At 43.7% G+C, this 16,533-nt stretch overlaps 1 protein-coding gene across 2 annotated transcripts in view; it reads left to right on the top strand.

Annotated features, from left to right (window-relative positions):
• The window catches only part of LOC144769554 (uncharacterized), a 57,751-nt gene extending 43,172 nt beyond the window's left edge, over positions 1-14,579 (top strand). The window contains exons 5-8 of one of the 2 annotated variants that reach the window (XM_078653706.1): positions 2,409-2,505; positions 8,165-8,204; positions 12,317-12,391; positions 14,000-14,579. In XM_078653706.1, the coding sequence (XP_078509832.1) occupies positions 2,409-2,505; positions 8,165-8,204; positions 12,317-12,391; positions 14,000-14,084 (297 nt within the window). In that variant the 3' untranslated portion in view covers positions 14,085-14,579. The remainder of the gene's footprint in view (positions 1-2,408; positions 2,506-8,164; positions 8,205-12,316; positions 12,392-13,999) is intronic. The other variant, XM_078653707.1, reaches the window with a different exon arrangement.
• The last annotated feature ends 1,954 nt before the right edge of the window (positions 14,580-16,533 follow it).

The following is a 16,533-nucleotide window of genomic DNA, read 5'->3' as shown; positions in this document are numbered from 1 at the left end:
CCACTCTGTCGTCCTTCTAGAAGTGTCAGGCCTTTGAGCTCTCCCATCCTGGATGAAATGTCTAGGATAGCTCTGCACTATGTGGCTAGCTGGCATTCATCCTTAATAGAGCACAGCACAGCATCAATGTCCTACCAATGCCGAAAAAACCATATACAATATCATTGCCAATGTTATAGTGATAGGATGATATGAATAAGCAAAGTAAAGTCAATTCAGATGCCCAGACCCCGATGGTACAAGTGGGCCCAATCAGACTGTGCTCAGTACAGCATCAATTGATTAACTGGTCAAATTTCCAATGTTTACATTTATTTTCCAATTAACTTTGAGATCCTAAGTCTGAAATTCTGTTTAGCGAGGATTTTTACCTGAATTCCCAGATCAGGGACGTTGAAGCTTCTGCTAATTGCACCTACCTTCCTAAGAAGATCTCACTGCACTAATTGTCCACTTGGTAGTGGCTGGCAAAGAGATTTCCCACCTGAAATTCCCATTTCAGGTGGGAATAGTAGTTTGTCTACTCTCTGGTCTGCAGGCAGTGCCAGGTGCCATGGCTAGGGCGATGACATTGTCTTGTGTGTAAGGATGTCATGACTCCACACAGGAGGTCTCTACACTTACTCCCAACTAAGTTGTGTTTATTGCTTATACGTATGCCTTATTGGGCACTCATTGTGGCCACAGAATTGTTCTTAAACAACTCTATTCTTTTACTGTATGTACCGGATTGTTACAATCCTCTGAGCATGACCTCATTCTAGCTCCCAGGCATTTTTATTCGGTGAAATGAAGTTGCTCATTGTTTCCTGGATGTGCTCTGGAACCAGTTTCAGTTTAGGAGCAATGTCAAGGCCTGTGAAGGCCCGGCGCTGACATATCACACATTGGTTTGGACCATCTCCAAACTCCACCACGCTAATGTATCCTCTGAAGGCTGCAACATGTCAAAGCATTTCATTCTGTGAATCCATGGGACACTGAACGCAAACCAGTTGTCTTGGAATAAGCAACTACAGTCTGTGCATCTCACAATCCTGGGAAACACTCAGAATGTTTGTAAAGTTGCTGGGGTCCGAGCTCGCAAAGTTTAAAACTTGATGTTGTCAAGTGGGTCATAAAGAAAAACCATGCAAAATTCCTGGAGTTGGGAAATTCTCCCTTGAGGTAAAATTTCGGAAATGAAAACATCATGATCTCCGTGCCTTAGAATTGATCCAGCTGGCAACAGCACGCTGCAGTGAACAGTAAACCAGCACTGTGATGCCTTGACACTTAGAAGTACCCCAAAGCCATACTGGGTTCAGTCCTGCTAATAATAACTTTGCCTGTTTGTCTGAACCTATCTGGGCAATTACAAATTGTAAAGGAAGCAGACTTTCTTTGCACAGCTGCATGTATATTTGTCCTCAAATGACTGCAAAACTTCCTAACAATTTGTTAAAATTTGTCTTAAATACTATAGTAATACAATTACCTTTATTAGTATTTCAACAAAGTCTGTTGACAGCTAAACGTTCGACTCGGTTAAATGTTTCAAATGTTTTAACATTAGAAAAGTCTATTTATAATGACTCAAACAGGAAACATGTTAATTTAATATATGCACTGTTAAAGTGAAAAAGTAATATTTTACGTGCCACCATATTTCACATTCCTTACAATCTGCATATTTATAATGGGGTGCAGTCAAAGGTGAAGATGTGTATTCAGGAGTTATTCTCTTTAACGAAGAGGGGACCGTTTGCTGTTGGTGTGTATTTTTCTGTATCTGCTCCATGCGGATTGAAAAGACATATATCCCCCAGAATATGTTGTGTAAGCGATAACTAGTGTCGCTATGGTGAGACCCAATACCAAAACCCATGTGCCCACTGTGGGAGGGGCTATTGCCTTGAGCCTTCAATACTGGTGGATATGAGGGGGTGACAAGCTCGTTCCCTCATTGTTATTCTGAGCTGCATAGTCAACCAGGCTCCTGCTTAGTTACTGTAACTGAATACATTTTGGGCACATTATTAAAGTGTATTAATTTAAAACCATAGTAACCGCCAATGATATGTTTATTAAATAGGCGGGCATGAGCAGATCCGTTGACGTGACAGGGACCCAAAATGGCGTAATCTTTTCATTAATAATAGTTGAAATTTGATCATCGCTATTTTGCCTGTAATGTCTGTGAAAAGATATGGATAGTGCTTCGCCACAAATCTGAGGCTTTGGCCGTGGTTTTCGCTGACTTTGAGGCGAGGCCCCTGAAGTCTATGCATAATGCAGTTCCTCGGAAGAGAGTCCCAATGAATTCTCTCTGGACTCATTTTGTGTTTCCTAAACACCCGATGTCTCTTCCTGTTTCCATGGAACATATCTCCTCTCTGACCTCTTGATGTCTCTCCATCTTTTCCTAGGGTTCGTCTGCCCTCTCTAGCGCCTCGCTCATTGCTGTGGTCTGTGGATGTGTGGGCTTCTGTGCGCTCATCCTGCTGTTCGGGCTAAGAGTGAGAAGTAAGTGAACCTTTTGATGGAGATGTTTCTATTGGGGGAGGCGGGGACTGGAGTGTCACACCTACAATAACTTGCAGAATATAACCCCAAATATTATCAGGGTCTGACAGAGTTAACATGAAGTTCACGCATGAATGAGTATTTCATGCAATGGGGGTCGACGGAGATGAGGGCGAGATGAATGACCATCCTTGGGGCTTCCACCCGAGCTGGAGAGCTGCATGTTCTATAAAATGGCCTCCCCGTGATATATATGAATGGGCCAAGCAGGCTTTCAGCTCGTGTTATATGTTATTTAGAGATTCAGACACTTGCCATTCCACCGACACTGTGAAAAGAGAACATCAGGTTGAAACTGCATAGATCCATGTATGTGTGTATGTATGTATGCATGTATGTAGGCGATATTCACGAAACTAGCTGAAAGGTGGCAGAGTGCTTTACAAGTTAAGCATAAACTTAACAAGTGATAGGGGAGGTAGCTGATTTTTAGGCTACTAATGGACTGTGATGTAGTGTTCTATAGAGATGTGTGTCTTCAGCACTTTCTTAAATTGGAGCAGCCATTTACAAAATAGACGCACCTCTTTTAAGAACACTACATCACAAAACTGGGAATATAAAAGGGCTGGATCTGAAAACAGTAGATGCAGCACTCAGGCCTTTTCAGACCAACAAGCAAGTGACACTGGTCTGCAAGGACAACAGATCAGCAATGTCTGCAGTGCTTGTTTTGAGCTGGTGGTTGGGGTTGGAGGTTAGCCGCCAACACTCACTTTTGATGTCCAGCCAGTGGTGAAACAATAGCCACACTGTGCGGGGGACCCTAGCTTCAGGGGTCCCCCCCCCGGCATGTGCACAGGTGGCAGGCCTTCGGCCTGAGAGCTCCTGACTGGGTCCAGAAAGTGCCCCCCCCCCCACGTAGTTTGCAGTGAGGTCCCCCTCAAGTTTCGGTGTGCTGCTGGCTTCTCAGCAAAACCTAGGTCCCTGGCACTTATTCTCTTATGAATTAAGCACTGAAACTCTCCATTGTAAAACATGGCAAAAGAGGTCTACCCAACTGTTAAATGAAACACTTAGACCCCTTCAAAAATGTATCGCACTCACAGCAAATATGCCCCAGAAACAGATAACCACATAGCAGACCTATGTTACACTCACATAAATTGGAGTTAGACCAAAGGATGGAACACGAAATAGCCCATGACTGGCAACATCCTAGAACAGATTTGTTCACCTCACCAGAAAACAGATGTCACGGCAAATGTCGGCCCTTTTAAAAGGAATATCAGTCAGCGAAGTTGAAATATTGCGCAACTGGTAACTTTGTGCAGCATTATTAAAGCTTCACAAGTGTGGCAAAGTGCAAAGCTTGCAACATTAAAAAAGGCAGCCTCAGGAGCCCTTCGCGGCAGTGGCAGACCTCCTCCTGCTGCTGGAGGGGGTGAACTTTTGGCAGCTATCGTCGAGAAGAGTCCTCACCCCGACTCGTCCTTACCAAACCCCTGCACTGACACTGTGCTCTGATGATTTACTGCCCTCTAGCTCCCCTGGTATGCCCCCCCAACTATGGTCTCCCAGTCTTCAGTGCAGACCCTCGTACTTCCCCGACCACATACCTGATGCACTAGCCCCATCCTATTTTTAATGCCATTTCCCAGTTGCAGGATCCCCAGTCTTCAATGGGCATGAAATCCTGCTTTTAGAAAACACCCTGGGGCATATTTACAGCAGAATGGAGAAGCGTGGTGTTAAGCAAACATTGCTAGTGCCACGCTTCTCCATTCTGAAAACGCAAGGATGTGCTGTATTCACAAGAATGTGGTGCACCCCTGCGTTTCCCCCTGCGCTGGTGTTGAGTTCAGCTGTCTGGCGCCAAAGCAGTCACCTTTGCACCAGAGTACAAGGGTGTCTGCGTTGGGGGGAAGATTGTTTATGGACAGAAAGGTAACCCTTCCTGCACATAAACAATATTTAAATGCAGTTTTCTAATATCTGATCAAGTGACATAAGACATATGCGTACACTATTGTACCAAGGCAGATGGTGGCCTAGTGCCCCACACTAGCCGGTCTAACAACATCACCGAATGAATACTCTGAGACGAGGGAGATCACCCCACCCCACTCCATCACATTACAGATGGGATCCCCTGAAATGATTCAACCTGGATTATTAACTACTTCTGTTAACTAGAGACTACAGGTCATTCTTAATTCGGCCCTCCCCTGCTCACCCCAAACCAGCCAAAAGCAACAAAATTGTCAGGCTGAATAAACAAAGAGAGCTGACAAAATCTGCGGTGTGAAATATTTCTTCTTACTGATTGACAGATCTCATATGTGTCACTGAGGCACACTTGGCAATGTTAACAGCATGCAAGCAGACAGAGCAGGGTGAGTCTTTATTCAAGATAACAGTGGTGCAAGTCTTTCTTGACAAATGAAAACACATTCTATTACAGTTAACATACCCCACCACCCTTGGAGCTGCCTTTCATTTTTAAGAGCACATGGCCTTCCTTTCAAGCCAACACACACGGTGGACCTAAAACCCTTAACTTCAAAAGTTGTTTCTTTAATGCTCGTCATTGCATAGCTTAAAAAAGCATAGATTCATACTTCCCGACTACAGTACCACAATGAATAAAGTTGCAGTGAGGCAAGGTAGAACTATACTCCCATTCAAGGTAGGTCCATGCCTAAAATATGGACCTACCAATTGTCTTTAAGAATCTACAGGTGAATACAGATAGGTGTTTGCAAATATCGAACGTAAGGAAGCATTAAATTACTAGTGTTTAGTCGAGGCAAATTCATTTCAAGAGAAAAGACATCAATCTTCGATGAAAAATCCAGTTAGGGAAACACAGCTCCAAACCAGGACTAACCAAATTGTGTCCTCTGCCTACATCCATTTTGCAGCTAAACAGAGAACGTTTTCCAAGTAAGTCCAAAACCACACTCTATATGGGCAGGGGAGGCATCTACACCTCGTAGGTAATGTTCTCACTCAGGGTAATTTCAGAGCTGCAAATTGTACGTTGCCCAGTACATTCAGTGATTATTATTGTGTTGACGACTTTATGTTATGTTTATAAGGTTTTCCAGAAGATGCTTCAAGAACAATCAGATTCTAGGTTTACCAGCGATTGGTACCAGGTTATAGGACCTCAAACATAGAAACTGTGCCCACGTATCAGTGATTTGTATATGTACAGATAGCCAGGAGATTAGTGGAGGATGGTCAGAGATCATCATAGATAGTTAGAGATGATCAGAGATGGTCAGTGATGGTCAGAGATAGTCAGAGGTGATCAGAGATGATCGGAGGTGGTCAGAGGTGATCAGAGATGGTCAGAGCAGTAGCGTCTCCTGGAGGGAGTGCTGTGGGGCGGCAGGACGGGGGAGGGGCAGGGTGGTGGGTAGTAAACTCTGGCATACGGCGGAATGGAGGTAAGTACATAAGTAAATAAGTACAACGAATTACACTGTGCACGCTCATTCGCTATTTGGCGTTACAGCTTGCGCAATGTATTTCATTTTATTTATTTATGTACTTATCTCCGTTCGGCCGTATGCCGGAGTTTCCTACAGCTGCGGCCCGTGGAGGGCGTTGCGGTGGGACAGGCAGGCGGGGCGGGGGAGGGGCAGAGTGGGGGGTGATAAACACCGGAATCTGCATGATTGCAGGTAAGTAAACAATTAAATTAATAAAACGAATTTCGTTCCGTGCCCTGAATCGCATTTGGTGATGCAGTGCGCGCAATAAAATTCGTTTTATTTATTTAAATGTTTACTTACCTGTAAAACTCCGTAATCCATACATTACTACCCCCCACCCTGCCCCTCCCCCTGCCCACGTCACCGCCCTGCAGTAACTCCTACTGCCGACCGCTACTGTGTGGAAGTACATACCCCAGTAGTGAGCGAGATTCGTATACCACCCACCACATAGATAAAAGAGATGTAGTGAGAACGCGTATCCCTGGGAGACCCCACATTTATAGATGTGATTGAAAAAGGACAAAGCGGGACCCATTGGGTACGGCCTGTAGGACAAGATGCAAACCGGAAGAGAGTTGAGTTGGGGATTCCTGCAGTCCCTAAATGATGCATCAGTGGTGAAACGCAGCTGCCAGATCTAATAACATCGGTGCACTTACACTGCCAACATTTGACACAGCACTAGGAAGGATTCACTGGAGGGAGACAAACTGTACTTAATAATGTATTCCATCTGCTTCAGCCTCATCCCACCACCAAGTTAAGGACACTGCTGACAGCTCTGGCCGCAACACAAGGGCATAGAACACATTAATAAAAGATGTATGCTGCAAGAGAAAACATTTACTTAATGCTAGCAGTTGCTTAGCCGCTAAAATAGTTCTAGTGTGACATGTAATAGTTACAGTATGTGTCAATCGCTCTCTCTCTCCCTCTCTCTCTCTCTCACACGCACACTCTCTCGTTCGCCCTTTTTCTGTATCTCTTTCTCCATCTCTCCTCATTCTCTTTTTCTCTCTCCCTCTCTCTCTCTCTTTCCTTCTCTCTCTCTCTCTCTCTCTCTGTCTCTGTCTCTCTCTTTCTCTCTCTCTCTCTCGTTCGCTCTTTCTCTCTTTCTTTCTCCATCTCTCCTCATTCTCTTTTTCTCTCTCCCTCTCTCGTTTTCTCCCTGGCACACGAACACAAAGTCTGGTTACATTACAGCGTCTTGGGCCTTGAGGAGCACACACCCAAGTGACACACACCATCAACATTGTTCCTCCGAACCAAGAGAACTGTTAAAGTCTAACCACTAGATGGCAGGGCATGCCTTACATACAGTTCTTATAACAATGTAAGCTACACATCTGTTCCAGATTGCTGTTTCTCCACAATCAAATGATGTGTCATGTATTTTTTTGGAACTATTTCGCAATCTGTTTACTCCATTCTGCTTGAAATGTGGGCAGGAGCAAAATCCGTTGCTTCCATCGCAAACAAGCGTCGAACAGTGCACTACTGCAAATTGCAATACTATTGCCCAGCTGGGCACATCTGGGCAATATTGCTGGGACTCCCAGAGGTATAAAGTTGCTTCTATCTATAATGAGAGAGTCCCTAAATTCTGCACTCCCCAGAGTAGAAAAGACATTGCCATTAGTGAGTATTCTTGCCATTGTCAAGTAGAATATGGAAGGCTTTGCCGTCTCCTCTGGGATGGCGGAGTGTCACCTGGTGTCACCATGTGACTGTCACATTCACCACCCAAACCACAAAAGGACTGTTGACGTCAGATAAGGAATGCCGGGGCCTGTGGTCTCCCACATCTCCTTTCTAAAGGGTTAGAATGAAGGTAGTGCTTCTTTTGAGGTTAGAGATTGGAAACTGCTATTTCGGATGTCAAACTTGGAAATCTTTTTGCGCTTCCGGTCTGTGTCACCACAAACAGTAGAAACTGTGATATTGACAGTGAAAATGAAATCAAGAAGAGATGGATCTACAGCAGCCGACAGCGATATTTAATGTTACACTTTAATAATTTGAAAACACTCCCTTGCTCATTCGATAAGATACATTTTGGGAAAGTTGATTCTTTTTAGCTCATGTTTATTTGCTCTCACTTTCCCCAGTTTATTCATTTCAAATGACTGACCTCCCTCCTCCTTGTCTCCTAGGTAAATTATGGAACAAGTATCATCTGAATAAAACTGAGAGGTAAGCTGGAGTGACTCTCTGCAAGTCAAGTGCTCGCAGCTTTAGCACTTGTTTGGTTGGTCACAATCTATCATTTTGACCCGTACATTAGCACACCTTTTAACATTTTCAAATGTTTTTTTTATAAACAATATTGCATTTAATGTTTTAATGTGGTGCTTAATTTGAGTCAGTGGTTCCTTGTGGGGTCAACCGGCACTCATTTTTGGGGACCAGCACTTATTTTTTCTCATCGGACATTTCCCAAGAGAGGGAGAAACACACCAAAGGGAAGGAAGAATGAAGAGAAAGACAGGAAACCCATAACCAAGGGAGAAAGCAGGACCCTGCACCAGCGAGATAAAGGGGCAGGGCTAGCTGCGGCCGGTAGTGGGAGTACCTGCCAGACGGTGACGTGGGGAGGGGGAGGGGCAGGGTGGGGGGTAGTAATGTATGGATTACGGACCTTAACAGGTAAGTAAACAGATAAATAAATAAAACGAATGCCATTGCATGCACTGCATCGCATTTGGTGATGCAGTGCACGCAACAAAATTTGTTTTATTTATTTATATGTTTACTTACCTGTTAAGGTCCGTAATCCACACATTATTACACCCCACCCTGCCCCACCCCCTCCCCACGTCACCGCCCTGCAGGTACTCCCACTACCGGCCGCGGCTGGGCAGGGCACAACTCAGGGGTAGATGGCATTCACCCACTACTTTCACAGGTTGGCCAAGAAGTTGGGCTGCACTAACATATGCTCAATTCATCCCGGTGAAGGTTTCAGACACTGGGACACTTTCAGCAGTGCCTGCATGTTGTCTGCTTTCGTTCCAAGCAGCAACGTGCAGGCGAGGAGGGGGCTTGCTGGCCCAAAACAAAATTCAAGTTAAGGGGCCATTAGGCCTCCTTTTGTTCAGGTGTTCTGGCTGGGAACTATCTGGAGCCTCACAACTAAATGCAAGGCAGGGGAAACAAAGGCACACATCTTATCACTTTACAGGTACTTAAGAGAGGCATGTCTTTGTTCAGTACCCGTAAAGACGAAGTGTGCATGCACTGTAACAAAATTAAATGTGTTGGTCTGTCCCAGTAGTTACACAAATAACTATTTGAATACCACTGTTTTGTTTTATTTCTTTTACACCCAATGCAGGGTGTCAAAGTGCTTTACATCACACTTAAACATTAGACATTCACAATAATACATATGTGTGCAACTTAATGTACAGGATGTGTTACATACGACAGTGGGGGTTTCAAGTTGTAGGAGTCACATGTCCTTAGAAGCTAATTGTGCTATATTTGAAGGATTAAAATTTATGTACTGCAAGTAACAAAAGGATCTTTGTGTAAAACGCAGTAAACTTCTTACCTAGCTTCATAAAATACAAATCTTTCATTGCATATTACATGATGTGCTAGATATATTATCTAAGGGATGACAAAATATTCTCCTCTATCAGAAGAATTGGTGGAATTCTGGCGAGTTCTGGCTAAATTTCTCCAATCGCCACATTGCAGAATTAATTCTTGCGTGCCAGACAAAGGAGAAAGCAAGTTGGTGACCATGAGTGAGATGTGATGTCCACTAGGCAATTTTTGGTCGCTAGGAGGACATCCGGCAAGATTTTTCCAAATTGGCGGCAGAAGGCTGCACTTTACTAGAAAATCTATCGAGCGGCAGCAAAAATCAACTCATGTAGCTGTGCCCTCTGGCGCACCATGTAATGTCGTTCTCGCTGATTTTTCAGCGTGGAACACACTCTCAGAGCAAAATCACAGCACGAGCAGCGCAACGTTGTGAGAGGCTGGCCTGGTATATGATGTCCACTAATGTAAGTGGGCACCTTGTACCAGCCTAGATAACCCCTATGGTGATTTAAGAGGTCTTAAACAACCTCAGAAAGCTCTCTAAGTGGTAGCTGTGGTAAGTAGCCTTCCGGCTTGGGTACTTTCTAGTAATCTTACGAAAAACTAGGGGGCATATTATCAAGGGGGTTTATCTCCGCTTTTTTGGCTTTAAAAGCCAAGAAAGCAGAGATAAAATTATCTCCCTATTACCTAGCTGTCGCTAACACCAGTTAGCGACAGCTAGTAGGAGATAGCGACCATCTTGGGCCCCACTTTGCATGTCAGTGATATTTATCACTAATGACATGCAAAGTGGGCGTGCCAAGATGTTAGCGACTGGAAACAGTCGCTAACATCGCTATCTCCTATTACCAACTTTTGGAGATATTCGCGCTAAGCGCGAATATCTCCAAAAGCTAACACCTCCCCTGAGCAGTTCCTAGCCATGTTATCCAATGGGAGGTGGATAACATGGCTAAGAGCATTAGCTCTGTAATGTATGAATATCGCTGACTTTTCAGCGATATTCATGCATTGCGGCCGTTTTTTATCGCATTTGCGATAAACCTTGGTAATACCAAGGTTTATCTGCGATAAAAATCGCAGCAGCTCAGCGGTAAAATTTTGTCTCTAACCAAGCAATAGCGATAATTATCGCTATTGCTTGGTAATATGCCCCTAGGGACCCAGAAGCTTCCTCCTCCTTACACATGCCCATAAGAATGTGGCTATTGAGAAACATGTGATGGGGTCAGAACGATTCTTTAAAAAATATAATGCTATTTGGCATTGACTAAAATTATGACATCTTAAGATCGAGAGGATAACATTATCTCGTTCTTCCTTGTAAAGCCCACAAAATAGGAATATATGTAGGTCGGAGTGCTGAGAACTATTGCCACATGGGCACGGAGTCAGTTCAGTGCGCCTAACCTTTTTCAAAAGGAAAATCCAGCATCAGGGGGATTAGGTTCAATCGGAACCTCAGCAAAATACATCGATGCTGTAATATTCCAATACTCTCTAGATAAGAGTGCCCCCCTTCTACGATGGGCGGTCTCAACTGCTATAAAAGAATTGTTTGTTTTATGCGGTTATTTTACTGTAGGTTTTAGGCAGACTTAGATAAAAAGGTAGCCTTTAACTTCTGTTTCGTGATCTTCATGCACGCGCCTGGGTCGTTGATTGATTCCACTAAGTGCCGTCAGGGTTGACATTACATGCTGCAATGTATATTATCCAGCCTTAAGCAATTTTTTAATAATGATTTGTGTTAGATTTACCGTGTCATTTTGCCGAATTGAGTACCATAAAAGAATCAATGCTAACCTAATGCTGTCTGACCCATAGGGTAATCCTAATTCTGAGTCCTAATATCGACCAATCATACGTTGGATCTCCCGCGAGGCGTACTGCTGGGTATCCCTGATAGGCAATATCCACCAATCCTATGTGGACACTCCTGCGAATCATGCTGCTGGGGTACCGCTGAGAGCCAGTTCCCACCAATCACACTTCTACACCCAGTCCTGAAACGCGGGCACTCAAGTCAGCTTTTACCTTTTTCAACTGCTTTTTGATTGCTAGAGTCTGTGGCGCACAGCATTTGTTAAAATAATACAATCTTAGCAATACAGAAATCACAATAATAATAAAAAAACAATAAAGGTAGTAAGAAGGGAGAATGGGGCGTAAAATAAAGCACAACACTTCAGGGAATCATGAAAGGCTAATATGCATGCAACGCAAAAAATAACCAGCATGCAAGCAAAACAATGCCATTTAACAGACCAGAGCTTCCTCCTTTTATCCAGTTGGAGCATACAGTTCTGAAATCCATTCACTTTCAGCACACTTATATATGCTATTTCGTCGAACTACGAGTCAATAGAAACGTGAGCATGTGATTAAAACTACTGAAGAAATCGAACAAACATGCAAATGGCAGGATTTTATGTCTAGAACCAGCCCTCTGCTTTTCACAATTAGCGCTTCGTGGCGCCAGTCCTTAACATGAGGATACTCTTACTACATAGTGCAGAAAATGTGCAATCTTACAATGCTGAATAAAATGGCTTCTGGCCCTTAGATACACATGAAACTTTGCAGTGTAATATAGTAAATGTGCACTTCAGAGCATTATAAAAACGATATTGCAATTGACTCATGAAATGCATCAGTACATGTTAAGGCATGCATGTACATTGGCGGGTTCATAAGAAAGCCCTAGCATTAAGGCGTGGAAACAAATGATTTTGCTTTTTCATCGGCAGTGGCGATCATGATCGAGGACAAGGAGAAAGTGATCAAATTATCAGAAGAAATAAACGTCCAGGATGGAAAATGAGGTACCACATGTTAGTGGGGCTGAAAAAAGGTTTTCATGAAGAGGGTTTATTACACTCATTAGTGACTCCACTCCCGGGTAAACACACAAGTAGAATATATAATATGGTTTTTTTGCAAAACATGTAAAAAAAAGTATAGAATTAATGGGCAAGAGGGTCAGTAGTCTCTCCCGCGACTCCCTTTTTGCCTTTATCCACTCTGCCTTTATTGTCCAATGCAATTTTTTCTGACTTAGTGACTGCAACCTCTACCCTCTACCCTCTACCCCAATGCTGTTTGCATTAAGATGTCTACTGTGAGTGCTTTAGTGATGGGGATAGGCAGCAGCAGCTGTAAGAGCCTGCTATTTAAAAATCCTATATGAATTTTGACTGGTCAGATTTATCTTGTGCTGGAACTGGGCATGATTGGCGAATCTGAAGAATATATTGTGAGGCCGCTCCTAAATATTTTTCTGTTGTTGGGCAAGCTAGGACAGCACTAGGGTCTGTCTAGCAAAGGCATATATAATGGATTGGAAGCCTGTATTTCTTCAACCTCCTATCTCAAAATGATGGGGTGGGGGTCAATATGCAAAGATCCAGTTTTATAAAGGGTTTGCGCTGGTATATTCTCACACAAAGTGACACAAATCGTCGCAAAGTCTTGAACTGGGATTTACTTTCTAGCGCAACGCTTGGTTAACATTGGAAAGTAGCTCTTTGTGCTGTTGTACAATACTTTGTGTGAAAAGGGTTTCCCATGCAGTGTTGGACTGGTCTTATGGCAGCCATTTATGAGACCCCTTGCTCGTCCGGGATGTCACTTTATGTGACGCTCAGATGGCGCAGGAGCCTGCTCCATATTTACCAGGCAACACTATGAAACTTTTTTGGCTTAATGCTGCCTTGTAAGTATCATTCCTGTTAACACCATTTTCTGCCTTAAAGGGGTTTGCAAAGGGTGTTGCTGGGGGAGCTCGCAGGAACATTCATGGCTTTTTGACCCTGCCCCAGATTTACGAGAAATTGCAACTTTGAGGCAGCACCAAAAACATTTGCCTTCCCAGGGGAGGCATAAGGGAGGCACGACGAGGAGAAATATATTTATCCTTGTTTTTCCTTTTTCTATGTGTGCTGTATTCTGTAGCCCACAAATAAAGAGGAAACCGCCTCTTGTAATTGTTTTTGTGCAGGAAAGTTGCCCTTCCTGCACAATAATAATAATCTAGGTAATGCAGGCACTCTTGCACCATGGTGCAAAGGTGCCTGCGTTGAAAGCCCAATGTGCGCCAGCGCAGGGAAAAAGGACAGGAATGCGTTGTATCTGATAGATACGGTGCATTCCTCGCCTTTTCTTTTGCTGTAGGGCAGCGCAGCAGAAAGGTCTGTGGCACTGCCCTACAGCAAAGACTCATACACGAGGGCCCTCAGTGCGCTGTGAGCACATGGCACACAATAGTCTTGTACTTGGGGTGTCACTTGTACAGTACTGCTGCACACATACCCACACACACATTGCACAGCTTGAGAGTGCAAAGGATCTTATCAACTCAGCATTAATCTCCAAATCCTAACATCTTGTCGTGCTCCAGTATTTAATGCCATGTATTTCTCTCTGTTCTACAGATTGTGGGCTGATGGAAGGCCAGTGGAGCTCTTCAACCGGACATTTAAAGATGGAGAAGAACCAGAAAATATCTTCAGCCTCTGATAACATCATCTATTCTTGAGTGTGGTCAGTAATGTCACACATATGCACGTGGTGCCACACATCAGAACAGTCATGCGTGTACCACCACGAACTAACTCATACAAGGAAGGTAAAGCCAGCGGCCTGGTCTTGCTCTGGGGAGTAAAGCAGGCAATGAATTTGACAGACTGGCAGAAGCCTGCTGATCCTTTTCCCAATAGCCACATTGGGGATGGACCTCTAGGATTCAATTACCAAGGACTCCAGCATGAGTGAAAAAATCTACAGTGACCAGCCACAAATCACACAGAGAGGATATCATCCTATGGAGCTCTAAGAGTGCAGTGATGAGTGGAAGGCTATAATTTCAAGGATCATTAAATACAAAGCATTTCATATTGCTAATGATTTTTATTAATTCTCAAACTGTTCAACAAAACCACACTCATTCCGGTCTTGATTGCAGCGGGATGTATATTTTGTTTTTGTAATATATAAATAGAGTTTTTTAAAGAATGTGTTATCTTCCTCTTTATTGATTTCCCTGTTTACCATGCCACATTACCATTTGCTAAGGAAGAGTATAACAGCTCAGGCGAAGACAGGTGAAGATCTACCTTCTGTCGTAAACAGCTGACCCATACCCAGGAGGATGACTACGAGCAAACAACACCCATAAACACCCAGGCTACACAAAGCTCCAGTCACAGCCTGATAGATATCTCATATGAATCCCTTCACAGACAGAAACGTTAAACGTGCACAACCCTCAAGTGCTGTATAAACCCGCTTCCAGTCAATCACCATCAATAATTGACAACAATAGACAACTAAGACCTTCAATCAAATCCAGAAGGATATTTCACAGACATCCACTAACACAGAAAACCATACACACACACACACACTCACACATACACACACTCACAGCCACATCAGATTTTAACTACCATCACTCATTCACAAGGTTAGTGAATGCATGGAAAACCTCTCAAAGACACATCAATCGACCCTTAATCATGCTAAAAAAACGCACACATACACACATAGCCAATCAGAAGCTGACAGCAACAGAATATTGATTAATTCTACACTACTCTGGAAATGCCAGCCACACAAACCCCTGCACCTATAGAAGCACAACTATAACCAATCATCCACCAACTTTTTGCAAAAATACCCACCAATCGAAAACACACACACATCCTGCACAATCACTTTAATTAAATGACTACTAGATAAGCTAGAGATAACCCTGAACGAATGAAGGCACGCATGCACAGACACGCACTTCCACCATACATCCCTGACGTCAACTGGAACAACAGCATGTATAGTTATTGTTAGAAAACTACTTACAGGCACACTTCCTCTCCCTTTCAATAGCACACTCACCTGCACAATTAGACACATTAAAATACAGAACACCCACAACCCCCAAATACCTCTTTAATGATCCACACGCAGCCAGTCGTTCCCTTCTAATGCACACACTCTCATTCAGATCATCACAAAAAACAGAAAACACCTCTATACACAACATCTAAACATATTAAACACATATTGAATTATATTCTAACGACAACCGCTCTTTCTCACTCTTTCGCTGTCTCCCTATTTCTTTCTCTCTCTTTCTTCCTCTATCAGACACATTTACAGAAGTAGGCGCATTCTCACACAGTCATACGAAAACACAGTCCCATCACACATTGATTAATATCCACTGTGACCAAGTCACGTTAATATTCATTGGAGCTGCCTCGTGTTAGACACTCTCCCAACAAACCAGAGGTTTAACAAACATTCATTATATGCTCCGGCTGCTAACAATACTCCGCCCTCAAAACACAGAAAGTTGTTACCACTGATCACTCGCATCTCTAAAACATGCGGCATTGCAAATACTGCTGGTAGATCCCAAGCTCCCCAGTAATTGGCAGATAACTAACCATCTGTGGAGGCATCCAAAGCACCAGAAGAAAGGACCCTGCGAGGCTCAAAATCTGGAAAAAAAGACTTTCCCTGCTACCGTAAAGGACCTGGAACATCAGCCCTGAAACTCTGAAAATAATTGGAAACTCACCCCTTTCAGGGGCAACTTGCCATCATTAATAATGACCTCAGCTGCTGAGTCACCCTGGACGTGATTTATTTGTCCCCTGGTCTTTGCCTCGACTCCCTCCCTTGCACAAGACCCAGATTCACCCCCTCGAATCACACACAGGCTGTATCTCAACCCAGACAGCTGGCATCCTTCGACCTCAGAGAGTCATAAGCAAACCGTAGAACCACCGACCACGCTGCTCCCACATCGAAACCCTGCAATCACAGTACGGTGACTAACAACTGGCATCTGAGCATCTAATATCGCCTGACATGCTCCTCCTGCTATAGAAATCAATGCTCAACCATCACATAATACACAGGACACAACAATGTTTGGGAACCGACCAGAACACAGTACCGAGAC

This window comes from Lissotriton helveticus, chromosome 7 (assembly GCF_964261635.1).
Source record: "Lissotriton helveticus chromosome 7, aLisHel1.1, whole genome shotgun sequence".
Taxonomy (NCBI): domain Eukaryota; kingdom Metazoa; phylum Chordata; class Amphibia; order Caudata; family Salamandridae; genus Lissotriton; species Lissotriton helveticus.
The sequence above is the reverse complement of the archived record's forward strand: the minus strand, read 5'-3'. Positions and strand labels throughout refer to the sequence as shown.